Here is a 26,871-nt window from a genome sequence, read left to right as displayed (position 1 = left end):
TACTTCAACTGACAGATAAAACCCAGAGTTACAAGACATTTAAAAGTATTATGACTGTTCTTTTTAAACTATATGTTCATGTACTTTAGGACAGTGCAGTGTATGCTAAGTCACTTCAGTCGTGTCTGACTGTGTGACCCTATGGACTGCAGTCCGCCAGGCTCCTCCGTCCATGGGATTCTCCAGGCAAGAATATTGGAGTAGGTGGCCATGCCCTCCTCCAGGGGATCCTCCTGACCCACGTATCGAACCTGTGTCTCTTACATCTACTTGCACTGGTAGGCGGGTTTTTTACTACTAGCATCACCTGGGAAGCCCAAGATAGTGCAGAGGAAATGTATTATCTGTATTTTTTTGGTCTTAAAACAATTAAAAATTGTTGACTGACATAAGTTATTTAACACTACAAACAGAAGGGCACATGATTGTAGTAATACCTTCAAACTAACACAGCTCTGAGAAGCAAAATGATTTTACAAGGCTACAGAGCTAATAAATTCTAGCTCTTCCACATCCTGCTGCTGCTGCTAAGTCGCTTCAGTCGTGTCCGACTCTGTGTGACCCCATAGATGGCAGCCCACCAGGCTCCTCCGTCCCTGGAATTCTCCAGGCAAGAATACTGGAGTGGGTTGCCATTTCCTTCTCCAATGAATGCATGCATGCTAAGTCACTTCAGTTGTGTCCGACTCTGTGCGACCCCACAGACAGCAGCCCACCAGGCTCCTCTGTCCGCAGGATTCTCTAGGCAAGGATACTGGAGTGGGTTGCCATTTCCTTCTCCGCTTCCACATCCTAGCTCAATACTTTATAACCAAAACACACCACCTTAAATATAATAAGCATATTATTACACTGCATAGGCTATAGCTTTCGAAACAAAAATCCCTTAAAACACTAACCCTCTAAGAATGACTGTATATAATTAGGCCTCTAACTTATCTACTTAATCGAATCATTCCATTTTTAGCAACGAAACACTGATAAATTAAGGCGCAAACTACTGACTTTTGAAAAAAAAAATCCTTTAATGCACTCCTCTCTAATTAACACAATTTGCATAAACAAGGAAAATCAAAAGAGCAAAACAAACACCAAAAAAAAATCTGTTATCTTTATAGCATCAACATGATTATGTATAGACAAAAATACAAACAGTTTAAGCTTTGGGTTGTTCAGCAAACTGGGGATATGATGCCAAAAACCACGTAGAATTTCTCTGCTTTGGGTCCCTGGTACTAGAAGAGTCTGGCAGGCAGGGATCAAGCATCTATTATATGATGTCCACTTGGCAGACTCTACAAAAACAGTGAGGCCTGGCTGCGAAGCAGGAGTTAGGTATACTAACTACTACTTAAAGATCCTCTCTGACTCAGAGTGTAGCTGCAACTAAATGCTGGACTAAGTTGTGTGCCTCTGTGTCCTCACTTCGATAATACATGATCTGCCTATGTATTAAGTTAAGAATTAAGAATGCAGTCCCTAAAGCAAACTGATTCACATTCTGGCTTGGCCACTTACTATCTTTGACAGGTTACTGCAACTTCCCGGTGCCTTAGTTTCTTCTACTGCAAAATGGAGTTAACAGCAGTGTCTACTTCCACGGGCTGTTGTAAGGATTAAGTAAGTTAATACAGGACGAAGTCTTAGAGCAGTGCCTGGCAAGTAACTCTATAAATGTTAACTTCTATTATCATTACTTTAAACAGATGACAAAATTAATCAACTTATACCTGTACTGCACTTAGATGTCCTGAGGAAATTACAGGCCTGAATTTTCTTTTTTTTTTAAATCATGTGTCTTAACTACCAGCTGTTTTTTCTAAACACAGTAAATACATGGCCAATTATTCTTGTAAAGAACTGATAAAGAACTTACTGTCCACACCGCCACCTAAGACTGACCTAGCAAAGTTTCAGTTAACTTTTCATCTCAATACAAGACTTCCCTTAACCAAACTCTAAAGTTACCTGCATTCACTCACTTCAACTTTCACAATCACTACAAATTCCAAACACAGTAGTAACATAATGGTTATTCTTACAGTGGCTTCCTAACTGCTCTTCACCTCTGTCCCCCATCTCCACCCTCCACACTGCAGTGATAAAGCCTGTAAAAATCCAAGTCTAAATTCACTCTTCTGCTTAAAACCCGGCAAAGACTCCTTATTGTCCTAGGGAGAAGTCCCACCTCCTCGGAGGACCTAATAAGAGGCCTGCTCAATCTAGGGTCATTCTCCCTCTATGACTACTCAGGCCATACAGGCCTTCTTTCAAATCCTCACCCTGCCCTTGGGGCCTCCAAGCCTTCCCAGATCATGCTTCTTCTATCTGGCATAATCCCCTCTCCCCAGTGCCTCTGACTCCCCCTGAGAAGATGAGGTCCCCCCTGGTACACGCTCTACTAGCCCTAATCCTAATCCTCTCTTCTCTGCAGCACAAAAGGAAATTGCAATAAGACAGTTATTTAGATGGCTGTTCACTGTTGTTCTTGTCCAAAAAATGTAAACAAGTAAGACTTGGGAAGACTATCCCTCTTTTAGAGCTACGACCCAAGTGCTTACACAGACACAGTACCTTATATACAGTGCCAGCCTGCTAAGTCTCTTCAGCTATGTCCAACTCTTTGGGACCCCATGGACTATAGCCTCCAAGCTCCTCTGTTCATGAGATTCTCCAGGGAAAAATACTGGAGTAGGCTGCCATTGTCTACTCCAGGGATCTTCCCCACCCAGGGATTGAACCCTCCTCTCTTATGTCACCTCCAAAGGCTGGCAGATTCTTTACCACTAGGCCACCTGGGAAGCCCTTATACACAGTAGGCATACACAAGACTCCCTTGCTGTCTATGGAGAAAAGTGGTGAGATGAGTGGGAAGGGAAAGCGACTCATTCACAAAACAAGACTCCTGCAGAATACTGGCTGCATTGTATTGAATATCTAAGTTACTATATGCATTACAAGTGACGTCAAAGTAAAAATCTTCTGCTTAAACGTGGGCAAAACAAAGTTAAGACTCAACTTTCCAAAGTAAACTTAAGTTTCTCTACGCATCCTCAGGTGTTATGTGAAACAGGAGGAGTTCCACTTCAGTTACCAGTAAGAAGATACACAACCAAATCAAGACTGCTGCCACATTTGGCATGAGCGTCCTCTTCTTGGCAGCCTCTGCGAGGCCAAGAGTTGAGCTGGCCAAGGAAGCATGATTTATCCCCCACATTTAGAAGTGGTCCCTCTACAACAGGAATGCTATGCTACTAATGGACTTTGAATCCTAACCTTGTCAAACCAGTACCTCCCCTAAGTGTTCAAGTCACTTAAAAAAAAAAAAGTGTTCCAGTGTTCAAGTCACTTTAAAAAAAACAAAAGAGAGTTGAATCCTATGTGTCACTGACAGAAACAAGTTTAATAAGGTATCACAATCCAATTTGAGTTGGAGAAAAAGTTGCTCTTTCGAAAGAAAGGGAGAAAGGAGTCATGCTAACCAGACCTCTTTTACAAAAGAAAGTCATTACTTGGAAAATGGAAAGAAACTGGTATGCGGATGCTAAGAAAAGAAAGGTGGATGAGACTGCCCAGAGTAATGACCATCGCCGGGCCTGGTGGGCAGCAGATGCGGTCCGTGCGGAGCACGCAGGTTTGACACACGCCAAACCCCTGCCAAAGCAACAAACGCGCAGACCCTCTCAACCGGGTCAAGAGCAGAGCTGCCGCCGCCGATCAGCGCTTCCCGGGAAACGCGCGTCCGGGACAGATTCAGGTAAGGACGCGGGGGTCTTGGGGTTAACCGTCTGGCCCTTTGTTCGCTGCACGGCCGCGGAGCCCTGGGCGCCCGCCGCGCCTCCTCCCCCACCGCTCTCGGGCGCCGACAGGCTGGGCGGACTCCGGCGCCCCGGCTCGCCGGCGCCCCCCGCCCTCCCCGCGGCGGGTCAGCGCCCCGCGGCCTCGGCGGCGCGCGGCCCCTCGCCCTCACCTTGTAGACGTCGCCGTAGGTGCCGCTGCCGATGCGCTGAATCAGCTCGAAGTCCTCCTGCGGGTTCCGGCGGGACAGATCGAAGCCGGGGTTCATGGCGGGCCCCGGGTGCCCCCCGCCTCCCTCCCGGCCAGGGGAGGGGGGGCGCTCAGGGGGCCACACGGAGAGTGGGAGCCGCGGCCGGCCCCCGGCTCCCCCCGGCGGTCACAATTGCCCGGCTCCACGCTGCGGCCGCCGCCGCGGACGACAACCACCGGCCTAACCGTCCCCGCCCCCCGCAGCCCGCCGCGGCGCCGATCCCGGGTCACACCCACACGGAGCGGAGGACGCTCGCAGCCCCTAGCTCGGGGTGAAACTCCAACATGGCTTCCGCCTTGGCCGCTCCTCCCCCTCCCCTTACTCCGGCTCCGCCACCCTCCTCCCCTTTTCCCGGCTCCCGCCCGACTGCGCAGCCGCGATCCCGGAGGGAGCGCTCCCCGGCCCCGCGCGCAGCCCGCCCCGTGCGCGCTCCGGCTCCGCGCGCCTGCCGGGCGCGGGCGGGTGGCCGGGCCCTACCGGCCCAAGCGGCCGCGGATTCCCCGGCTGGCGGACCTGTGTGCGGCCGCCGCCAGCCAGGCCGCGCCAGAAAAGCTCGCCTGCCCCCGGGACCGTGGATGGGCACAGGCCGACAGGAGCGCCTATTCGCTTGTCGTTCCCCCAACGACAAAGTTTGACGTCGCCTCCTTAGGCTCCCATCCTGAGCAGGTAGTAGTTTGAATTTGCAGATAGTGTCTCGAACTTTTTTTTTTTTTTTTTTTTGAGACGCAACCAGAAATAGGACACAACCGAATACCATAGACTTTCTGGGATTGCTGGCAAGGTGTCCTGAGGAAAGCCCCTGAAAAAAGTGAACTGTGCTGACTCCGACCCCCGACACTCCGGCGGGTGGAGTTGATCTGCCGGGGTGCCAAAGAGGACGGGCCAGGAGGGCGGCCAGGGTGGCAGGTGGAGTAGGTAGGCGGTGGGAAACACGCCGAACGCATGGAGGGCGTGGGAGACAGAATCTAGAACTAAAGCAGCGCTTGACCATCAGCTTCACGAGGCATCTGGATTATCACAGATGGGGGAGGGACCAGCAAGCCGTCAAGCAACCTTGCAAAGGAGAGTGGGGTGGGGATGAAAGGTGGAGGGTGGACAAACTCCATTCTCGCACCTGGCATGTCAACACATGATGATCCGGAAGCTCTATAGTTCAACAACCCGAAGCTCCACCCTGCTTAAGACCCAGATTGCATCCCATGTATGTGGACACCAGTTCCAACTCTTATTGGCTGTCCAAGAAAACTTGGACAAGAAAACTCGGACAAGAAAACTCGAGGGTTAATTTTCCGTTCTCAGGAAACTACCCATTGTGTTAGTTGCTCAGTCCTGTCGACTTTTCGCAATCCCGTGGACTGTAGCCCGCCAGGCTCCTCGGTCCATGGGATTCTGCAGGCAAGAATACTGGAGTGGATTGCCATGCCCTTCTCCAGGGAATCGTCCTGACTCAGGGATCAAACCTGTGTCTCCTGTCTCCTGCATTGGCAGGCAGGTTCTTTACCCCCAGGGCCACCTGGGAAGAGCCCACTAGGCATTTCCAACAGCAGTAATCAAGTAGATCTGTGACGGCCATGTCCGAAGTACCACTTGGGAGTTTTGCTTCAGAAATGCTTTCCTGATACCCTTAGGCACCGCACCCTCTGACCATCAGTATTCTCTAATGGCTCGAGGCTCCCTGAGAAGCTAGGTCTTGTCAAACCTGTTAAGGATAAAATTGTTCAGTGCTCAGTAGTCTGACTCTTTGCGTCCCCATGGACTGCAGCATGCCAGGCTTCTCTCTCCTTCACCATCTCTCAGAGCTGGCTCAAACCCATGTCCATTGTGTCAATGATGGTATCCAACCATCTCATCCTCTGTTGCCCTCTTCTCCTGCCCTCAATCTTTCCCAGCATCAAGGTCTTTTCCAATGAGATTTGGCTCTTCACATCAGATGGCCTAAGTATTGGAGCGTCAGCTTCAGCATCAGTCCTTCCAATGAATATTCAGTGTTGATTTCCTTTAGGATTGACTGGTTTGATGTTCTTGCAGTCCAAGGGACTCTCAAGAATCTTTTCCAGTACCACAGTTTGAAAGCATCAATTTTTCAGCGCTCAGCCTTCTTTATGGTCCAACTCTCACATCCGTGCATAACTACTGGGAAAACTATGTGTACGTTAGTCATTCAGTCCCAACTCTTTGCAACCCCATGGACTGTAGCCTGCCAGATTCTCTGTCCATGGGATGAAAGACCATATAAGTATCATCAAATGATAGTCAAACGGACTAAACTGCTTCATTTTTATCTTTTCAGTCCCTTTGCTTACAGTAAGATTGCATGTTTACTAAATTCTCAAAGTTGTTTGTTGACTAAAAGATGTTGGGAAATGACCATCTCTTCGCCTATACAAGTAGACTCAATTGTCTAGTTTTGAATTATTTGAAAGCATCAGTACCATAAGCATATTATACCATGAACATATCACTTAAATTGCCACTGTATGAATACTTACCACTGGGTTTTTTTTCTAGATGGATCTACCCTAAGCCTCTGGTATCTTCAGAATTAAACTCCTGACTTATAAATGTTATTCCATGGCCAAGGGCCCTGTTTTGGGTCTGTTTAAGGCACTTGCCCAGAGTGCATACCTTTCTTCAGCCTGCCCACTTTTGGAGAATTGTTTGGCTTCTTTAAGCCAAACATGAAGATAATTAGCCCAGGGTTTAGATAAGCAGATCTAATAAACTATCCCAAATAGGAACCAGTTCTGCTCTCCTTCTCTGCCTTTTTAAGCTGGAAAGACAGAGTCTCAGGATTGAACTCGGTAAAAAGAACATTCTAATGGTTTCACTGTTTTGTTTGTGAGGATTATCATCTGTGGAGATAACTTTGTATTTGCATCGCTAATAGACTTCTTTCAAAGGGAAAAGACATTTCAGTAGGGTTGGAACAGTCTTTAAAGTTTTGTTTGTTTCATTTTGGCAGGGCCAAACTAGTCCTTTTGAAAAGACATGGATTTGTATATAAGGGCCTGATTTGCCATGTGGGTTACAACATAAATAAAAGGACTTTTGCAGTCAACAAAGAATAAAATATTTTGTTCTTTGTAATACTAATACATACATGCAGTCCAAACTGATTTTTTTTTCTATTCTAACACTTCTCATCTTCGCTAGAAATAACACTAATGATCACACTTTCTTTGAATCAGAGAAATAGCTTCCCTCTTCTATGATTAGAAGCATCCTTAGAAGTCATAAACTGCTTCTAAAGCGTCTCTCCCTATTTACTACTGCTTGAATACCTTCATTAAAAGGGAACTTACTGCCTGCAATGCAGGAGATGCATGTTCAATCCCTGGGTCAGAAAGATCCCCTGGAGAGGGGAATGGCAACCCTTTTCTTGCCTGGAGAGTTCGGTGGACAGAGGAGCCTAGTGGAGCCCATGGGGGTCACAAAGAGTTGAACACAACTGAGTGACTAACACACACTACTTCTGAAGCACCCCACTTTATTGTGAAGAGTGTTAGTAGATAATCATATCACAATGATAGAAAAAAACAATATCTAACCTTACCAAGTACTTACCGGGTGCCAGGCCCTGAGCCAAGTTCTTTCCGTGTATTATCTCATTTAAATCTCACAACTTGGTGACATAGATATTATTATCTCCAATTTTTGTTGCACAGACAGTAAAGTGCTCAAGGTAACAGAGAAAGCTGAAATTTGACTAAATGTAGTACTACGCAAAGGCCAGGCTCTTAGTCACTAATTTGTAGTTAAACTATACTTTAGAAAATTTCTCTCATGCTTAGCCAGAATCTGCCTGCCTGTTACCCATTTCGAGTCAGTGGTTATTAGATTCTAGTGGAATAGATCACAAAGAAAAGCCATGGTGACTGCCCTCAAGGAATTTGCAGGATCCAAAACAGTGTGAGAAGCACAGGGGAAGGACATAAACATTGACCAGAAGATGTAGGAATGATGCTAAAGCTTGATTTTGAAAAATACATCAGAGTTTGCCAGACAAGGGGGGAAATGGTACACTCCAAGCTGGCCATTTAGCCCCAGGCCCCTAAAGCACCCATTCATGTAAGCATCACACAGTAGGGAGCACACGAAGGCTAAGATGGACTGTAGCAGTTGCTGCCATATCCAGACCACCCTTCTGTTAGTCTGTCCTCATGGATCTGTGGCTTAGAAATTCTTTGGTCTCCACACCAGCTTTCAGTTTTATCCTCAGGACCTGTTGTCTAATAACTCATTGGATCCACTTCTTCAGCTTATTGACCTTACAACCACCATTCACATTTTCAGTACACCACCAGCTCAGGGAAAGGAATACTGAGGTACCTTAACTCAGAAAAGACTCAGCACAACCAAGCCATCCATGGGAGAGGAGAATCAGACCCCGACATGTCTGTGAAACAAGGTGGCAGAACATTGCAGGAGATTATATAGCCTAGACTAGCACAACTCTGAGTCTGGTTGCTACGGTTCAAATCTTGTCTCACTTTCCTACTGAACAACCTTGGGAAGTTATTTCAAACAGGAGCAATTATGAAGAGTTGAAAAGAAAATAACGTGTAAAAGTTAGTAGTGCCTGGCACCATAGTAATCCCACAAAGTATTAATTACTGTTGTTTTGAGTACATTTTAGAATGTTTTAAAGGGAAACAGTCATGAGGATCCAGTCCCATCACTTCATGGCAAATAGATGGGGAAATAATGGAAACAGTGAGAGACTTTATTTTGGGGGGCTCCAAAATCACTGCAGATGATGACTGCAGCCATGAAATCAAAAGACACTTACTCCTTGGAAGAAAAGCTATGACCAACCCAGACAGCATATTAAAAAGTACAGGTATTACTTTGCCAACAAAGGTCCGTCTAGTCAAAGCTATGGTTTTTCCAGTAGTCATGTATGGATGTGAGAGTTGGACTATAAAGAAAGCTGAGCACTGAAGAATTGATAGTTTTGAACTGTGGTGTTGGAGAAGACTCTTGAGAGTCCCTTGGACTGCAAGGAGATCCAACCAGTCCATCCTAAAGGAAATCAGTCCTGAATATTCATTAGAAGGACTGATGCTGAAGCTGAAACTCCAATACTTTGGCCACCTGATGTGAAGAACTGACTCATTTGAAAAGATCCTGATGCTGGGAAAGATTGAAGGAGGGAGGAGAAGGGGATAACAGAGGATGAGATGGTTGGATGGCATCACCGACTCGATGGACATGAGTTTGAGTAAGCTCTGGGAGTTGGTGATGGGCAGGGAAGTCTGGCGTGCTGCAGTCCTTGGGTTCACAAAGATTCGGACATGACTGAGTGACTGAACTGAACGGAACTGAGTCATGAGGATGGGGATGGAGATATGATTTAGGAAGCAAATGCAATAACATAAGAGAACATGAATTAAGGCCACAGATGTCTAGGATGGAGAAAAGGGAAGGAAACCAGGAAGTAATTAGAAGATGGAATTGACAGATTTGGAGAGGTGAGGGAACAGGAAGAGACATGGATGATAAGCAGGTGCCTGACCTAGACAATTGGCAAGATCCCCAAAAGGTGATAGCATTTGTCATAAGAGGAACTGGGGTTATTTGCTAGAGAGTTTTAACACTGGATCAAAGGAGTGATTCTGTTTGTATCTGTTAAATTTGATGTGCTCAAATAGAAATGTGAAATAAGTAATAACTTTTACATTTATCACTAATAAAAATTACAGTTGAAACAGAAAAAACCAGGAGACTAATTTTAAAATTTTGGGGAGCCATAGTTCAGAAATGTTTGTTGAGCATCTGTTTGGTGTCAAACATATATGAAGTTCTGGCAATGAAATAGGTCCCTAAGCTCAAATAGAGGCTAAAGACAAGTTCTCAGATAAGTACTGAGGTGCAGAGAGGCAAAGCAAGAAGGAAATATTAGATGCCACTCAGGCTAATACTTTGGCTCTTTTTCAACCTATATATATATATATATATATATATATATATATATTTACTTTCTTTAAATAAATCTTCTAATTTTTTTTAAGATAGTAAATGAGTATTTTTAGAAGCAGTATTTTTACTCAGCATTTACTCACAGGGCAAGTGGAGCCCTGCATGGAAAGTAGGTGGAGCTGGAAGTCCTCAGGTGTCAGCTTTCAGCTTCCACTCTGTTATTCTGAGCAATTCACCTCTGCTCTCAGATTTGCATACCTCCTAGCACAGAGTTTCTCAATGGAGGTTTCATCAGCCTTTTGGATAGGACAATTCTTCCTTGTGTGGGATTGTCTCCAAGCATTATAAGGTCCCTGCCCCCCACCAATACTGCCCCCAGGTATACTGACATCAGCAGTGACATTTCCAAATGCCTAGGGCTGGGCTGGAGGGTGAGGATAGTGATTGGATTGAAAATGTTATGTCCCTTAGGAGATCTATCACCCACACCAGACTATTTACCATGGAATTCCTTTCTATATCATAGTACATTCCCTGAGAGAAGTCCTAATATGTACTGTCTCTCTTATTATGTTTCCAATGTTTAGCATCCAAGTGATGCTTCACAGCTGTCTGTAGATTAACAACCAAGATTCCACCTCGCCTTTATTATGTAAAGGGATCATGTAAGAGGGCACTGAATCTAGTCTTTGCTAGTTATGAACGTCTTTATAGAGGAAGGAACCGCTAGGCTGAGACTTAAAAGATGAGTAGAGAATTAGCCAGGCAAGAAAGTATACTCCATACTGAGAGTAGAAAGGTTATACTCAAAGTGATGAAAGTAGTTCTGTCCGGGGTGACTAACAGATAAGGTTAGAGTGGTAAACAGGGATCATCCATTAAGAGGCATGTAAATTGTGATACATAATTTGGATTTTTATTGAGAATCCAAGGGGGCTAGTGATGGGTTATCAGCTCAGGAGTGGCATAATCTTATTTATGTCTTAGAAATATCCCAGTGCCTGCAGGCGGCGAATGAATTGAAGGCAGGGGGCAGAACTGGAGATGGGATGGGAGAACATGGAGCAGTCTTTGCTCTGAGGTCTTCATGGGCATCACTGAGCCTTTCTCAGGGCTGCTCTGCAGTTTCAGTCTTGTCCCTCTCACTCCTGCTCCCATTCCTCTTTATACTTCACAGGTGTTGCCACACTTAAATCTCTTGCCCTCCTGATTCAATTTTACTATCTGTGGAACTAGTACAATTAGTACTAACAAAGCAAAGAAGGAGGGAGTTTTAAAAAGAGAAATGATCAAGTGTGTTAAACGCCAAAAAGAGACTGAGGAGACAGAAGAGTGTCATTAGATTTATCATCATGGAGGTTAGTGCTGACCTAAGTATTGACATTTGTGGCTCCTCTTCTGCCAGAGTGTCCCCTCTTAGTTATATTCTCCTAGATCCCCTTCAGCCTTTCTCATACATCATGATCTTCATACATTTCATCTGGACCCCTCTCATATGGACACATGTAGTATATTCATATCTTTCTAAATTTTGGTGCTAAGCATTGAACTAGCTCAGTATTCCACATGTAGCCTGGTCAATGTTGACAACTGGAAGACTGTAAGTACCTATTATCTCGACACTATCATGGCCTAAACTTCTATTCAGTTTCTTATAGTTCCAATAAACTTAGGGCCATTGTGCTGCCCAACTCCAGGGGATCAGATTATAATCTGCAGTTCTATAATTCTCAACTCCAACTGGCCCCTAGGTCCCAATCATGAAACATCTCCAAAAAACATTTGCTCACCTCTGAATCAGATTGTCAGAGGTGTTCTTGAACGCCCATTGCCGTGAAATTCCAGGGCCAAGAAACCTAATCTCATAAATCCTACTGTAAAATCCCTGCCAAAAGTTTATCAGATCAGATAGCATCTTCTGATCACCAAACAGATGTAACACACCAACAAAACAGGGCACAGAGTACCAGTACCACTACTCAATGTTGCTACCAGCAGAGATCTGGCAACGAAAAACAAGGACGAGAACTTTGTTTAGATAGAGAAGTACTTCCTATCTTCTTGAGAAGCCAGGATTTCAAGGGGGTGCTCTTGGGCCTGCTCTGTAGGTAATTGATATCTTTTTAGACCCAACTAATCCTTGATGGGTGCAGGCTATGGGAAAAATAGACAAAATATTAAAGGATTGTAAGGAAGGGCAGGCTGAACGCAGGCTGGGTGAGAGATACAGATGCTAAGATGATCTTATGGATAAAACCCCTAATTATATTCATCTTTTGTCCCCTGGTAGATGAGAGCACAGTGTTTCCCTGGTTCCCTTTCATCTAGCGTCTAGCCCTCAGTTAAAGGCTATTGCCTTGTCCTCTAGTTCCCAAGTACAGAGTGAGGCAACTGTTGGGCCAGATGGAGTTGAACCGGAACAAAGGCAATTACATACAGTGTTTCTCCAGGGTAGGTGACACCCAGAGTGCCATCCTGCTGGCCTTTTCATTAGAAACTTTATTCTAGTTGCTATTATTCCCTTAGGAGGACTCCAGACCCTACTCTCGACAAAGCCTGTAGCAAAGCAATCTGCTTATAGATCTAAAAAGTTCATCACCTTGGAGGAAAAAAATCCACTAATTTGGTTTAAACCTGGACTGGAGTTTTTTTTTTTTTTTTTAATCAAAACAAACAAAAACAAACAAACAAAAAATAGCCAAAACAAAAACAAAGCAAATCAGAAATAAAAGCCCAGTTAAATAATTCAAATAAAATGCTAGGAGTTTTTCATTATTCCTTACCCTCTGCTCATTGCTCAAGGCAGCTGTGAAGGTAACTCATTTCTCAAACTGACCCAGATCTCTGCCTCAGGAAATAGAACCTGCTGGGCCTGAGCTCATGGTAAAGCCCAACTGGATCAAGACCATTTCTCAGCTGCTGCTGCTGCTGCTAAGTCACTTCAGTTGTGTCCGACTCTGTGCGACCCCATAGATGGCAGCCTACCAGGCTCCACCATCCCTGGGACTCTCCAGGCAAGAACACTGGAGTGGGTTGCCATTTCCTTCTCCAATGCATGAAAGTGAAAAGTGAAAGTGAAGTCGCTCAGTCGTGTCCGACTCTTAGCGACCCCATGGACTGCAGCCCACCAGGCTCCTCCGTCCATGGGATTTTTCCAGGCAAGAGTACTGGAGTGGGTTGCCATTGCCTTCTCCACCACATCTCAGCATTAGAGCCAAAACTTCAGCCTGGAATCTGATCATCTGGATTACTTAAAGATACTTAAAAATCTTTTTATGTTTAAGTTAAGACTCATCTGGTAATACCAACTTTCCCAGCTGAGCATCTGATACCATCAGAAATAGTTTAAACATGTGTTGGTGAAATAATTGTTCTCATCATAAAAGGAACAAAAGGAAGGAAACTCATGAAAAGTTCTGGCTGCTTTGTATTTTATTTACAAAAGGCTAAGCTCTTCTATAAAATTTATGAATGGTTATTTTCAAGTGTAAGTGTGGAGCCATACAGGCATTCTATCTTTGTCTCAACACCAACATCAACTGGGCATCAATATCTGAAAATGTTATAGGAACTTTTAATACCTAAAAGTATAACATTCTTACATTGCTGATGTCAATATTTAGGGCTAACCTGTCACCTAAAGAGAGCCCTCTTCGATTCTTTCAAATAAATCCAAAATACCATGTCCGCAAATCTGAGCACAGTCTGTTTTTTGCTATGGGATGCAAGCCTTTTAATTAGTCTCTCCGGCCCCGTTCTCTTCTGACAATACCACAGCTGGCTAAGAAGCAGGCTTCTTAAAATGCCAACAACGAAAATATGGGACTCCTGGGAGGAAGCTAAATTTGGAATGAATATGAACTCACTTTTAGGCATATTAAGTTTGAGAAGATAAAAAGGGCATTAAGGAGAAGCCATTGCAAAGATAGTGACAGATTTAGAAAATACAAGAGGAAATGAGATCATTACGTGTAAATTTGAGTCATACAAATAAAGAGTAGAATCACGAGATCTCTAAGTTCTTTTCTGTCTGAGAGTCTAGACCAATGGTGAGCAATTTTTTTTTTTTTTTAATGAAGGCCACTTAAAGGGAGCAGAAAATGTTTCTGGATCTCTCTCTCTCCCTTTTTTTTAAGCATTTAAAGCGAAAAGAATGTTACTTCCATATGAAGAATTTATACTGTGGGATGATTTATTAAGATATGAGTATGTATTCATTCTTCCTCAGGCAGTGTTTTCCAGCCTTTCTTTGCTTGATATATTTGTGACATGAAATTTAGAGACAGGATAGTTGGAGACATGTTAATGGGGCAGTAAGATGACAAGGGAAATAATTCAGCCAGAAAGGAGCTGAATCAACCTTTCAGATGTTGAAAGAAAGAGAGAAGGGAAAAAATAACCAAAAGCTCAGTTAACTGGTTCCTAGAGAAAGTTTGGGGGTTTGTGCTTAAGGCCTAAAGAGAATAGAATGGACCTCAAGTGTGAGTCTGTAACCATGAATGGGTTCCTTATAGGTGCTCTTTGAGAGCTGCAAGTAATGATTAGAATACCTTTCTAAGATTATGGTGTATCTTTATATGTGATCCTAAGAAGGGTCTGAGGTAGGTGGGATCCCAGAATAAATTAAGGTTATGAGAAGAATGCCAATGAGAAATTTGCCAGTAGTTTTGAATTTTGCTAAAATGTTATCTGGTCCTATGTAAGAAGTCATGACACAGAAGCAGCTTTCAAATCTGTTATAACTTAATTTGCATTGCTTTTTAGCATTTATAAATGTTTTTATATTTATATCTCATTTTATCTTTGGAATCACTCCTTCATTTATTATCATCCCTAGTTTAGAAATGAGGAAATTGAAGCTTAGCAGGGTGAACACCAGAAACAGATCAGGGTTTATAATTAATTTCAGTCAGGGGAATATTTACTGAGCTTTGATGACTGAATTTCAGGTTATATTAGATATTGGTTGTATTATGAATAAAATATGCACCAGTCCTCAACCACTCAACCAGTCCTTTCTCCAGTTCTCTCCCAGAGGTTTGATATCCCCTCTGAGCCTGGACTGGGCTGGTTCATGGTGCAATCCAAAAATGAGCATCACCTACACAAAGCACTTACAGGCTATAGTTTACAGGAAGAATTGACTCCAGGCTACCTGGCAGTTCCATGCCTATGCTGCAGTCGTCAGAGTTGTAAAGGTAAAGAAGAAATGGGAAATCTTGTACACGTGGGGAGGAGAATAAATTGGTACAACCATGTTGGAAGGAAATTTTTCATTATCAAAGCTAAAGATGCCTTTACAGTCTTACAATGTAACAATTCCACTTCCCCATGTATACAAGAAACTCTCCCTCAAATGCGTAAGGAGACATGTAAAATGAATGTTCACTGAAGCGTTGTCTATAATAGGAAAATAATTGGAAACAACCTAAATATTCATCAGCCTGAGAATGGATAAGTAAATTTGTGTATGATCGCACAGTAGAATATAATATTATAGTTAAAATAAATGAACTACAACTGGAATTAGAATATACCATAAATCTCAACTAATGGAATACTGAGTGAAAAAAAGTGACAGAAGATAAAATATGCTACCATTGACATGAATGTTAAATGCATCAAACGATACTGCATATTTCCATTTGTAATAACATTTTAAAATATTTGTGGTAATGATAAACTCTGAATTCAGGATAGTTGTTACCTCTGCTGAGAAGGCAGGATAATGATAGAGTATGCAGAAGCCATTAGCCAAATCTGTATTTCTTTTAAAAGAAAAAAAGCAAAAAACGTGGATCTAAAGTAAATATGACAAAAAGTAAATATGTGACAAAGCTGGGTGGGAAAGACAAAAGAGTTTGTTATATTATTTTTCTATACTCTGTGTGTTTGGAATATTCTGTTTAAAAGTATCTCTGGGCCATGGGCCCTGGAGTTCTGGGATTCTCTTGTGTTTTTTACTTTTGTGCAGGTTTTTTTCTTTTTCTTTTCTCCTGCTGGAATTCCATCCATTCTTTGATAACTAGCTCAAGTCTCACTACCTTATTGAGAATTTCTGTGGCTAATCTTATCAGTTCAAACTATGCTTCCCCTTTTCGAAACTGTGATAGATCTGTCAGGTCAGTTTCTTTCTTTCCCTCGGTTCTTGTCTCATTGTAACAAAAATTTGGAACAACGGACTAAAGGGTTTAACATAACAGAAAAGTTAAAGTGAAAGTCATCCAGTCATGTCCAACTCTTTGTGACCCCATGGACTATACAGTCCATGGAAACAGAAAAGTTCAGTGCAAGCGGACAGACCTTTTATTAGACAGACACTCCCAAGGCATGGGAGCAGGCTGACCCCAAAAGGGTCATCCTGTTCCCTCTTTTTTATACTTCCTGTTTCCTCCTCTTGGTTACGCCCTGTGCTAAATAAAGAATCCACCTGTAATGTGGGAGACCTGGGTTCGATCCCTGGGTTGGGAAGATACCCTGGAGAAGGGAAAGGCTACCCACTCCAGTATTCTGGCCTAGAGAATTCCATGGACTGTATAGTCCAGGGGATCGCAAAGAGTTGGACATGACTGAGTGACTTTCACTTTCACTATGAAAAATAGGGCCTGTACCCACCACCAATCAATGAAAGGAAACGTAAATAGGCATACACTCAAGGCCGATTGACAATTGCAAGTGATGTAACAGCAGGCTCTGTTGTATATGTCTTCCCATAATTCAGTCTGTTATAATCAGATGTATATATGTGTAGAATATTTACGAACCCTTAATGGGCTCCTAGCTGCTTAAGATTACTTGAAGAAGCCCCTATGATTGGTTTGTGTCCACTGTGTGCCTATGCAGGAGTTGGAAGAGTCTCTGTGGTTATTTTTGTAGCATATCTGTGAGCTCTCCTGGGTGTGTCTGGGATGGGGTTTAGAGATGAGCTTGCATTCCTTTCAGCCAGACCACCCCTCATCGCACATGCCTAGCTTCCTACCTAATAGGTCTACAAAGTTCTCTTGTACACTATGTATTTATGACCAAATTGTTTCATATTGTTTAAATATATATTATCTTGCATTAATATTTGACTTTATTGTACATAAACCTTCTTTTTCCAATTATATTATAAGAGAATTAAGAGCAGGGACGATGTCTTAAATGTGTTTTATTCTTCCCCAATGCCCAGTAGAGCCTAACCAGATACTTATTAAAGAAAAGTGGTTTATGAACCAATAATTATAACCTTTCCTACAAAACCTGTACATAGAAAGTTGAAAATACTAGTTTGAGCTACATTTGCTTTTATTTTCCAAGAGAGAGAATACTAATGAGCTGTGAAATGACGAAAAATCAGGCAGCAGAAGGGAAAAGAAAAAAATAACAGGTTTGTATATTACACATTCTGAATAATCAGCTCTTAAATTATTAAGTGTGGGTTATCTCTTATGGGGAAAGGCAGATTTTAAAAATTCATTTTATGACTATTGAACTGCTTTATAGTTATTTCCAGTTTTCAGACAATCGTAGGTCAAACTTGCAAATTATTTTGGAAAAACATTTCCTCTCTTGATATGCTGCATAATCACACACAAATATACCTTGTTTTTTGTAGTGTTTATTGGACAAGATTTGAGAATGGTGGTCCAGTGAAACTAAAAAACAAAAACTGTTCCACCTGTGAAATCAGAAAAGGATTTTGGAGGAAGAGAAGTTACTTTGAGTTCAATTTACCTGTAGTCCATCTTGTAAAAAGTGCTTGGTACTTGAGGCAACCACCTCACCCGACACCTCAGAGTAAAAGGTTAGTTTCTACTAGTTCAGAATGAAAGCTGATGAACACAGGAAATGGTAAGAGGTTTGGACTACATTCATAGTCTCTTCTCAGAATGAAAAGTCAGTTATCACAGAATGAAATAAATTTAGGAATCAGTGTGGTTACTTTTAGCAAAAGTGGCAGCTGGTATGGTCTATTTCAAAACTACCTCCATTTTATCCCTGGTGAGTTTTCCTAATGGACCCGTGTAATATTTTATTAAACCAGGCTGCTATCTCAGGGTTCTTTGACCTAAGTGCTACAATACCCAAAATATAGTTTCTTAAATTAGACCTTACCTACATCTGCATTTATGACTTCATTCTTAACTCTAGAGTGTACCTCAGGGAGGTTATATCTTTTAAATTATTATCCTTCTTTATCTCTATGTCATTTATGCCTTGGCAAAGAAAACTAGAGACACAAAAATATCTTGCAGTTTGGTAAAAAGATCACTTATTCCCTCATGTTCACCTCATTTGTGGGTATTAAGGTTGAAGTAACGTCTTAAAGCAGTGACCAAAGTATTTTTATATTAATAATGAACCTTATCATTGGTATCTGCAATTTTTCTTTTCCTTAAATAAAGAAAAGCAAGAAATATGCTGTTATAGAGAGAATATATCCAATGAATATCTTGGGTTCTCAAAGTTTCCTAGAAGTTTATAACATGAAATTACTTTCCCCAGGAAATAGAGTAATTAATAATTGTTACATTCTAAGTCAAGGCCACAAAATCCAAATAATATTAGTAGGTGTGGCAGTTGATTAAGAAATCATGTCTTATTTTCCTGTCTATGGACTTGCCATGGAAAAATAAGTATTTTTCCCTTCTCTTGTCTAGAGGAAAGGATAAAACTTGATTTTCTAAAGTTTTAGGGAGACAGAGACTCAATTATCTGGAAGGAGAAGGGTTCTAAGAAAATGGGAATGACTTGACTTCAGGAGAATTTGGATCTCTTGAGTCCAGAAGGAGGCAAGAACTAGACGAGAGGCAGTTTCCATAAATGGTGAAGACCCATGTTCATTCCCAGATAACAGTTCAGAATGGTATAGAACTCTCATGGGGATGCCAGCAAGGATATGTCATCTCAGAAGTAGTAAAAATATTTATTTATAATGTGTGGGCATACATAGTCATGTCCAGCTTTTTGCCACCCCATGAATTGTAGCCCACCGGCTCCTCTGTCCATGGAATTTTCCAGGCAAGAATACTGGAATGGGTTGCCATTTCCTACTCCAGAGGATCAGGGAATGAACCTGCATCTCTGGCATCTCCTGCATTGGCAGACAGATTCTTTACTACTAGCGCCATCTGGGAAACCCTAATTTATAATGAGCTGAAGTAAATCAAGGGTACAAGTTGTAAACTCTAGGGTTACTATTAAGAGAACAGTAAAAGTATGTGTAAACAATATCTTGTATAAATAGTAAAAGAGAGAAAAGTAATAATAAAGAAAACTCAATTAAGCAAAAGGAAGGCAAGAAAGACAATAAGGGGAGGTTGGGACTGACATATACACACTACTATTTATAAAATCGATAACTAATAAAGACCTATTGTATAGTACAGGGAACTCTACTCAATACTCTGTAATGACCTATATGGGGAAAAAATCTGAAAAAGAGAATACACAGAAGAACGGTACAAAAAGGCCATAATGACCCTTTGGCGTTCACCCTTCTCCTATAGCCAGACATCTGGAGTGTAAAGTCAAGTGGGCCTTAGGAAGCATTACTACCAACAAAGCTAGTGGAGGTAATGGAATTCCAGCTGAACTATTTAAAATCCTAAAAGATGATGCTGTTAAAGTACTGCATTCAATATGTCAGCAAATTTGGGAAATCCAGCAGTGGCCACAGGACTGGAAAAGTAAGTTTTCATCCCAACTCCAAAGAAGGACAGTGCTGAAAAATGTTCAGATCTCCAGACAGTTGTACTCACTTCCCATGCTAGTAAGGTTATGCTCAAAATCCTTCAGGTTAGGCTTCAGCAGGACTTGAATCAAGAACTTCCAGATGTACATGCTGGGTTTAGAAAAGGCAGTGGAAGCAGAGATCAAATTACCAACATTCACTGAATCATAGAGAAAGCAAGGGAATTCCAGAAAAACATCTACTTCTGTTTCATTGACTACGTGAAAGCCTTTGTGTGAATCACAGCAAACCGTGGAAAATTCTTAAAGAGATGGGAATACCAGACCATCTTACCTGTCTCCTGAGAAACTTGTGTGTGGGTCAAGAAGCAACAATTAGAATCAGACATGGAACAATGGACTGATTCAAAATTGGAAAAGGAGTATGACAAGGCTGTATATTGTCACCCTGTTTATTCAACTTATATGCAGACTACATCATGCGAAATGCCAGGCTGGATGAATCACAAACTGGAATCAAGATTGCCAGAAGTATTAACAGCCTCAGATACGCAGGTGATACCTCTCTAATGGCAGAAATGAAGAGGAACTAAAGAGCCTCTTGATGAAGGTGAAAGAGGAGAGTGAAAACGCTGGCTTAAAACTCAGCATTCATAAAACTAAGATCATGGCACCCTGTCTCATCATTTCATGCAAATAGAAGGGAAAAAAGTGGAAGCAGTGACAGACTTTCTCTTCTTGTGCTCCAAAATTACTGGGGATGGTGACTGCAGCCAAGAGATCAGAAGACACTTGCTTCTTAGAATGAAAGCTATGACAAACCTAGATACCATATTAAAAATCAAAGACATCACTTTGCCGACAAAGGTCTGTATAGTCAAAGCTATGGTTTTTCCAGGAGTCATGTGCCAATGTGAGAATTGGACCATAAAGAAGGGTGAACGCCGAAGAATTGATGCTTTCAAATTGTGGTGCTGGAGAAGACTCTTGAGAGTCCCTTGAACAGCAAGGAGATCAAACCTGTCAATCCTAAAGGAAATCAACCCTGAATATTCATTGGAAGGACAGATCCTGAAACTTCAGCTCTAATACTTTGGCCACCTGATGCGAAGAGCTGACTCACTGAAAAAGACCTTGACGCTGGGAAAAATTGAAGGCAAAAGGAGAAGAGGGCGACAGAGGATGAGATGGTTGGATAGCATCACCGATTCAGTGGACATGAACTTGGGCAAACTACGGGTGATGTGAGGGACGGGGAGGCCTGGCATGCTGCCATCCATGGGGTCATAAAGAGCTAGACAGGACTTAGTGGCTGAACAACAGGACCAACACACACATGTATATAACTGATTCACTTTGCTATGCAGCAGAAACAAGCACAACTTATAAAGCAACTGTCCTCCAAATTAATAATAAAAAAGACAATAAGAAAGAGTAACAAGTGGAATAAATAGAAACCAAAATACTGAGACATTAGCTATTAACCATAGATTCTTATGACTTCACTATTGAATTCTTCCAAATGTTAAGGAAGAAATAACAGTCTTGTACAAACTCTTTCAAAGAATACAAAAATACCAACTCATTTTATGAAGCCAATAAACTGTTGATCTCCAAATCTGAGATCACTACAAGAAAAGAAAATTACAGACTACTTTCTCTTATCAGGGATGAAAAAAATTGTAAATTAAATATCAGCAAGACAAATCCAGTGATATATATAAGATGTGTATCTATTTTAAGCATTCAAAGTCAGTTTAACATTAATAGTCTTATTATTTACCCAATTAATAAATAAAATATATATGGTAATCTTTATAGATACAGAAAAGGAATTTTATAAAATTCAGTATCCATTCATGGTTTAAAACTCTTAACAAGCTAGTAATTTCTTCTCTTTCTGGAAGTCTTTTAGTTTGAAATAAGTTTAGACTTATAGAAATGTATAGTCACTGTTATAAAAATGAAAATTCAAACCACATATTGGAATACAATATTTATAAAACATACCTGATGAAGGACTTGTATCAAGAATACAAAAGAATGCTTACGACTCAGTAAGAACTCAAATTAAAGTGAAAAAATGCAATTTATAACATAGGCAAAAGATTTGAATAGATATTTTATGAATGGCAATAAGCACATGAAGAGATGCTCAACATCGTTAACCGTCAAGGAAATGGAATTAAAACCACAATGAGATACCAGTACACACCCACTAGATGGGTTAATGTTAACAACACTGACAGTACCAAGTGTTGGCAAAGATTTGGAGCAACTGAAATACTCATATACTTCTGGTAGGAGCGTAAATGATATGGCCACTTTGGAAAAATCTGACAATTTGTTATGAAGTTAAACATAGACCTACCATAGGACCCAGCAATCACATTCCTGTGTATCTACCTAAGAGAAATGAAAACATATGTATTCATAAACATATACATTAATTCTTGAACATTCATTACAACTATATTCATAATGGCCCAAATCTGGAAACAAAATGTTCTATTAAACAGGTGAATGGATAAACAACTTGTGGCACACCCATACAGTGGAATACTATTTAGCAATTAAAAAAAACTTAGTGAACTACAGATACATGAAATGACATGGATAGAATTTCAAAAGCATTATTCTCAGTGAAAGAAGCCAGACACAAACTTCCTACCTGATTCCATGTATGTGCGGTTATAGACATTACAGAGGTATAGTGATAGGATGCATGTCAGTGTTGCCAGTGGTCATGGGGTGGGAGAAGGAAACTGACCTCACAGGACAAAAGGGAACTATGTCATTAGTAGGATGATAATTACATTATAGAATGCATTTGTAAAATTCATAGACTTGTGCTCTTAAAATTGGTGTATTTCATTGTATGAAAATCATATCTCAATAAAGCTGACCCCCCCAAAAAATAGGTCAAAGATTTGAAAAGGTACTTCAGAAAAGAGAATATCCAAGTGCCTGATAAACATGTGAAAAACCACAACATTGGCAGATGTGATGCAGCTGGAACTGTCCCACACAGCTGGTGAAAATGTAAATTGGTACCACTTTGGGAAACTATTTGATAGTTTCTACAACTGAATATGTACATAACCTATGGCCCAGCAATTTTGGTCCTATTTGTAGTAAAGCCAAAATTTACAAACAACCCAAATATCCATTCAACAGTAGAATAGATACCTAAATGGTGTGTATCTACACAATGCAATACTACACATAATGAGAATGAATGAACTACTGCTACATATGTGTGAAACTTATAATAATGAATGAAAGAAACTACACAGAAGGCTGTATTTATTTAAAGTTCAGAAGCAGAAGAGATTAAATTATGGTAATAGACATCAGGATTGTGGTTTCTGACAGAAGGTTATAATTGGGTGGGAGCATAAAGGGGATTCTAGAGGGCCAGTAGCCCTTTTTGATCTTTGTACTCATTACATATGGGTGTGTTCACTTTGTGAAAATTCATTGAGATTCTCCCCTTATGATTTGTGCCATTTTTATTTATGTAGGTTATATTCAATACAAAGGTGTATTTAAATAGTTATATGAATACTTGTATAACAGTCATAATGTAGATTTTTAACTAAGCAAATTCTCTTCATCTGAATTTGCCCAATCTAAGAATATCTTATAAATGGAAATCCAAACGTTCAAACTGGAAAATTACTTGTAGTACAAAAGCACCTTTCACTTTACAAAGCAGCACATCAAGTTCATGAAAGGAACAAGGAAAACACCATAGAAGATCCATTTTTCAATTTTGTAGATTTATCCTAAGGAAAGAAAAATTCAACAGAAGCACAAAGCTTGCTGTGGAAATGATCATTTTAAACATGACATCTGTTAGCTAAAATCAGCCCAAATATTCAACGAGTGGACCAAGATTTAACACATTATGCTATTACCAGTACAAGATAATAACATGCATTTAAAATGATAATCAGACTTTGTAGAAACACTAAAAATTTTTACAGGTACAATGTTAGGTAAAAAATAAAAATATAAGATGATAGGTACACTATGATTCTATGTGAAAGTGAACCAATAGGTGGTATAAAAAAATAAAAAACTTTTGTGTTGGAGTGATTTATGGGTTGTTGTTGTTTTTTTTTTGAGGAGGTAGCCCCCTACATTCAACCTCCCTACCACATGAATATTTTTTATGTTATTTGAACCAGTTCTTCTATTGCAAGAAACTAACTTAAGTAAAAAAGAGATTTATGGAGTCATAAAGGAGTAACTTACAGAATCAAATCAATTACTGCATACCTAAGAAGGAAGAAAAGGAACTAGGAAGGTTACAGAGATTTTAGAAACAAAAGTTCCCCAGCAAAGTCTCTAGGATTCTGCCTTCTGATGACTAATCTTAAATACCTTCTTTCCCTGTGTGCTGCTATGCAAGATTCAAATTACTGGAGGAGAAAATCTAATTATTCTGGCCTGAGTCAAGTATCCACCTTATCCTCTGATTGCCTGCCACATCAGAACAACCTGGACCTGGAGAAAGTCACTTCCCTAAGGAAGAGGGGTAGTGTTGTTACTAGAAGAACTGGGTGTAGAAGGATTCTGGGAGGGCCAAAACAACAGTTTTGTGAAATTGTACATTGTGTTTTCAATAAATCCGAATATTACGACTTTTTATTTAATTTTAAATGAGAATATGCTTATTCTAGAAACTACAGAATTCAGTAAAATGTAAAGAAAGAGAGTAATGAAAAAGTAAGCATCCTTTATCCAATTATCTATAACCCTGTTCAATACTGCTGCATAATTAATTATCTTCAAAACTAGAATGACTAAAGGCAGAAAGTAGATTAATGATTGCCTAGGGGTTGGAGGGAGTGGGGAGACTGGAGGATGATAGCTGAAGTGTAGAGGATTTCTGTTTTGTTTTTTTTCCAGAGTTTCTTTATAAGGCTCTAAAATTAGATTAAGGTGATGGCTGCACAGCTCCAAATATGCTAAAGCCATTGAACATTTCATAGGCAAATGTTATGGCATGTGAATTATATCTGAATAAAGCTGTATTTAAAAATACTAGTGTAACCAACTGTTCCAGTTTACCCAGGACTTCCCTGGTTTTAGCATTGAAAGTCCCATATACCAGAAAACCCCTCAGTCCTGGTGAAATCTGAACAGTTGGTCATCCTACTCAAGATTTAGCAGCTGAAAACAATAAACATTTGTAATCCAGTTTCTCTAGACCAAGAATGGAGGCAGAGCTTAACCATATAGTTCTAGCTCAGGGTCTCTCGTGAGGTTGCAGTCAAGATGGCACCTGGGGCTGCAGTCATCTGATGGCTTGACTTGGACTGGAGAGTCTGCATCCAAGTTTATTCATGTGGTTTTATTAGGAGGCCTTAATGTCTTACCATGTGGGTCTCTCCAAAGAGAGATATGGCAGCTGGCTTTCCCCACGAGCATGTGGACTGAGAGAAAGGCTAACTTGGATGCTGCAGAGTCTTTTGTAACCCGGTCATGGAAGTTACATGTCATCACTTCTGTCATAGTCTATTGGTCACACAGATCAACTCCGGAATGATGTGAGAGGGAACAACACAAGTGTGTGAATACCAGGGGGCAAGAATTATTGGGCCATCCTGGAGGCTGGCTCCCAACTCTAACCCTATCAGCATTTTACTAATATTCTGCTGATTTTTAAATTGTAGCAAATGCAATTTAGAACATATGGACAATTTAAGAGTGCAAGTATAATGCTGCTGCTGCTAAGTCACTTCAGTCGTGTCCGACTCTGTGTGACCCCATAGACGGCAGCCCACCAGGCTCCCCCGTCGCTGGGATTCTCCAGGCAAGAACACTGGAGTGGGTTGCCATTTCCTTCTCCAGTGCATGAAAGTGAAAAGTGAAAGTGAAGTCGCTCAATTGTGTCCGACTCTTCACGACCCCATGGACTGCAGCCCACCATGCTCCTCTGTCCATGGGATTTTCCAGGCAAGAGTATTGGAGTGGGGTGCCATTACCATATAATGATAAATACCTTTGCACATATATTTTATTTCTCACTCTGGTTATATAGCATAAATTTCTAGATGTGCACTTATTAGGGTGCATGGTTTAAGCATCTTGTGATTTGCCATATATTGTCATAATGCTTTTCTGATATTTGCAGTGTATCAGAGTGCTCATTTCACCATACCCTTGCTAACCTCAAATATTATTGATGGTAGCTGTGCCAATTTCTAAGTGAAAAATTGTACCTCCTTGTTTCAGAGAGCCTTTTTAATAGCAAGGCTGAATATTTTTCCATGTTCAGTGGCCCTTGCTAATAAATAAGCACGCAATAGGCCATAAATCCTTTCCAGATATATTCATGCTTTCATTCAATATTTATTGAATGCCTAGTGTAAGAACAGGGAAATGTCTCTACTTCTAAGATGCTCACTTTCAAGTGAGAGAAACGGACAGGGAAGCAGTTCCATATATTCTAATCTGGGAAAATATTTTAAAAGTGCAGAGTCAAAAAACCATTAGGTTGCTGGTGGAGACTGAAAGTCTTGATACTTCTCTCTTGCTAGAACATCAAATACAGAGCTGAGAGATGAGGGAATATAGAGAATCAGACCAAACAAAAGAGCTCAAATCAAATCTTGTTGGCCTTCTCAGCCTCATCAGGAAGGTTAGATCTTTTTTCTGAGGGCAAAGGAAACGAGGGGGTGAGCTGATCAGATTTGTGCTTTTGTAATTTCTCTTTGGCTAAAGTGTGGAGAAAAAACTGGAAAGGGGTGGTAATCAAGATAGGGTGGCCAGACAGCAAACAGCTGTAGCCTAGGAGGGCGCTGAAGATGGCTTTATCCCAGCGAGTGGCAGGAAGGGTACTGAGAATTGTCTTAGGTTTAAATAGCATCCCTTGTCTCAGTCTAGGTCTTCAAGAAAATGAAGCAATAAAACCAAAGATTGGTAGGTGGACTCCAAAACATGCCATTTATTGCTGAAAAAAGTTCCATAGAGGTCTTAGCTTAGAGTGAAAGCCAAGTAAGATGCTAAGTGAAGCCCCAGATGAGGGCAGGCCTCTCTGAAGTGACTGTTGAGGTATGCCACCTGGATCCCTCTTTGGAAATAAAGGTCTTATTCCCCTGGCTGCCAGGAGTGCTGCTACTACCCTCAGCTAGCAGCTGAGGGCCTTGGCAGAAAAACCCCAATAGCCTAGAGTTATGTCTCCTTCTTGAGTGGCTGGAATTCAACGACTGATCAGT

The 26,871-nt window shown here is 41.2% G+C and overlaps 1 protein-coding gene and 1 long non-coding RNA gene across 5 annotated transcripts in view; one reads left to right on the top strand and one right to left on the bottom strand.

Moving 5' to 3' along the window:
* MAP4K3 (mitogen-activated protein kinase kinase kinase kinase 3) overlaps positions 1–4,362 on the bottom strand; it is a 179,148-nt gene extending 174,786 nt beyond the window's left edge. For 3 of the 4 annotated variants that reach the window (XM_043918179.1, XM_043918178.1, XM_043918180.1), the window contains exon 1: positions 3,971–4,361. In XM_043918179.1, the coding sequence (XP_043774114.1) occupies positions 3,971–4,066 (96 nt within the window). In that variant the 5' untranslated portion in view covers positions 4,067–4,361. Of the gene's footprint in view, positions 1–3,970 lie in introns of all 4 variants that reach the window. The other variant, XM_043918177.1, reaches the window with a different exon arrangement.
* LOC122703736 overlaps positions 3,652–26,871 on the top strand; it is a 77,749-nt gene continuing 54,529 nt past the window's right edge. Inside the window, exon 1 of the long non-coding RNA XR_006343583.1 lies at positions 3,652–3,757. This is a non-coding gene — a long non-coding RNA (uncharacterized LOC122703736). The remainder of the gene's footprint in view (positions 3,758–26,871) is intronic.

This window comes from Cervus elaphus, chromosome 11 (assembly GCF_910594005.1).
Source record: "Cervus elaphus chromosome 11, mCerEla1.1, whole genome shotgun sequence".
NCBI lineage: Eukaryota > Metazoa > Chordata > Mammalia > Artiodactyla > Cervidae > Cervus > Cervus elaphus.
Note: the sequence above shows the minus strand (reverse complement) of the source record. Positions and strands in the feature narration are given on the sequence as shown.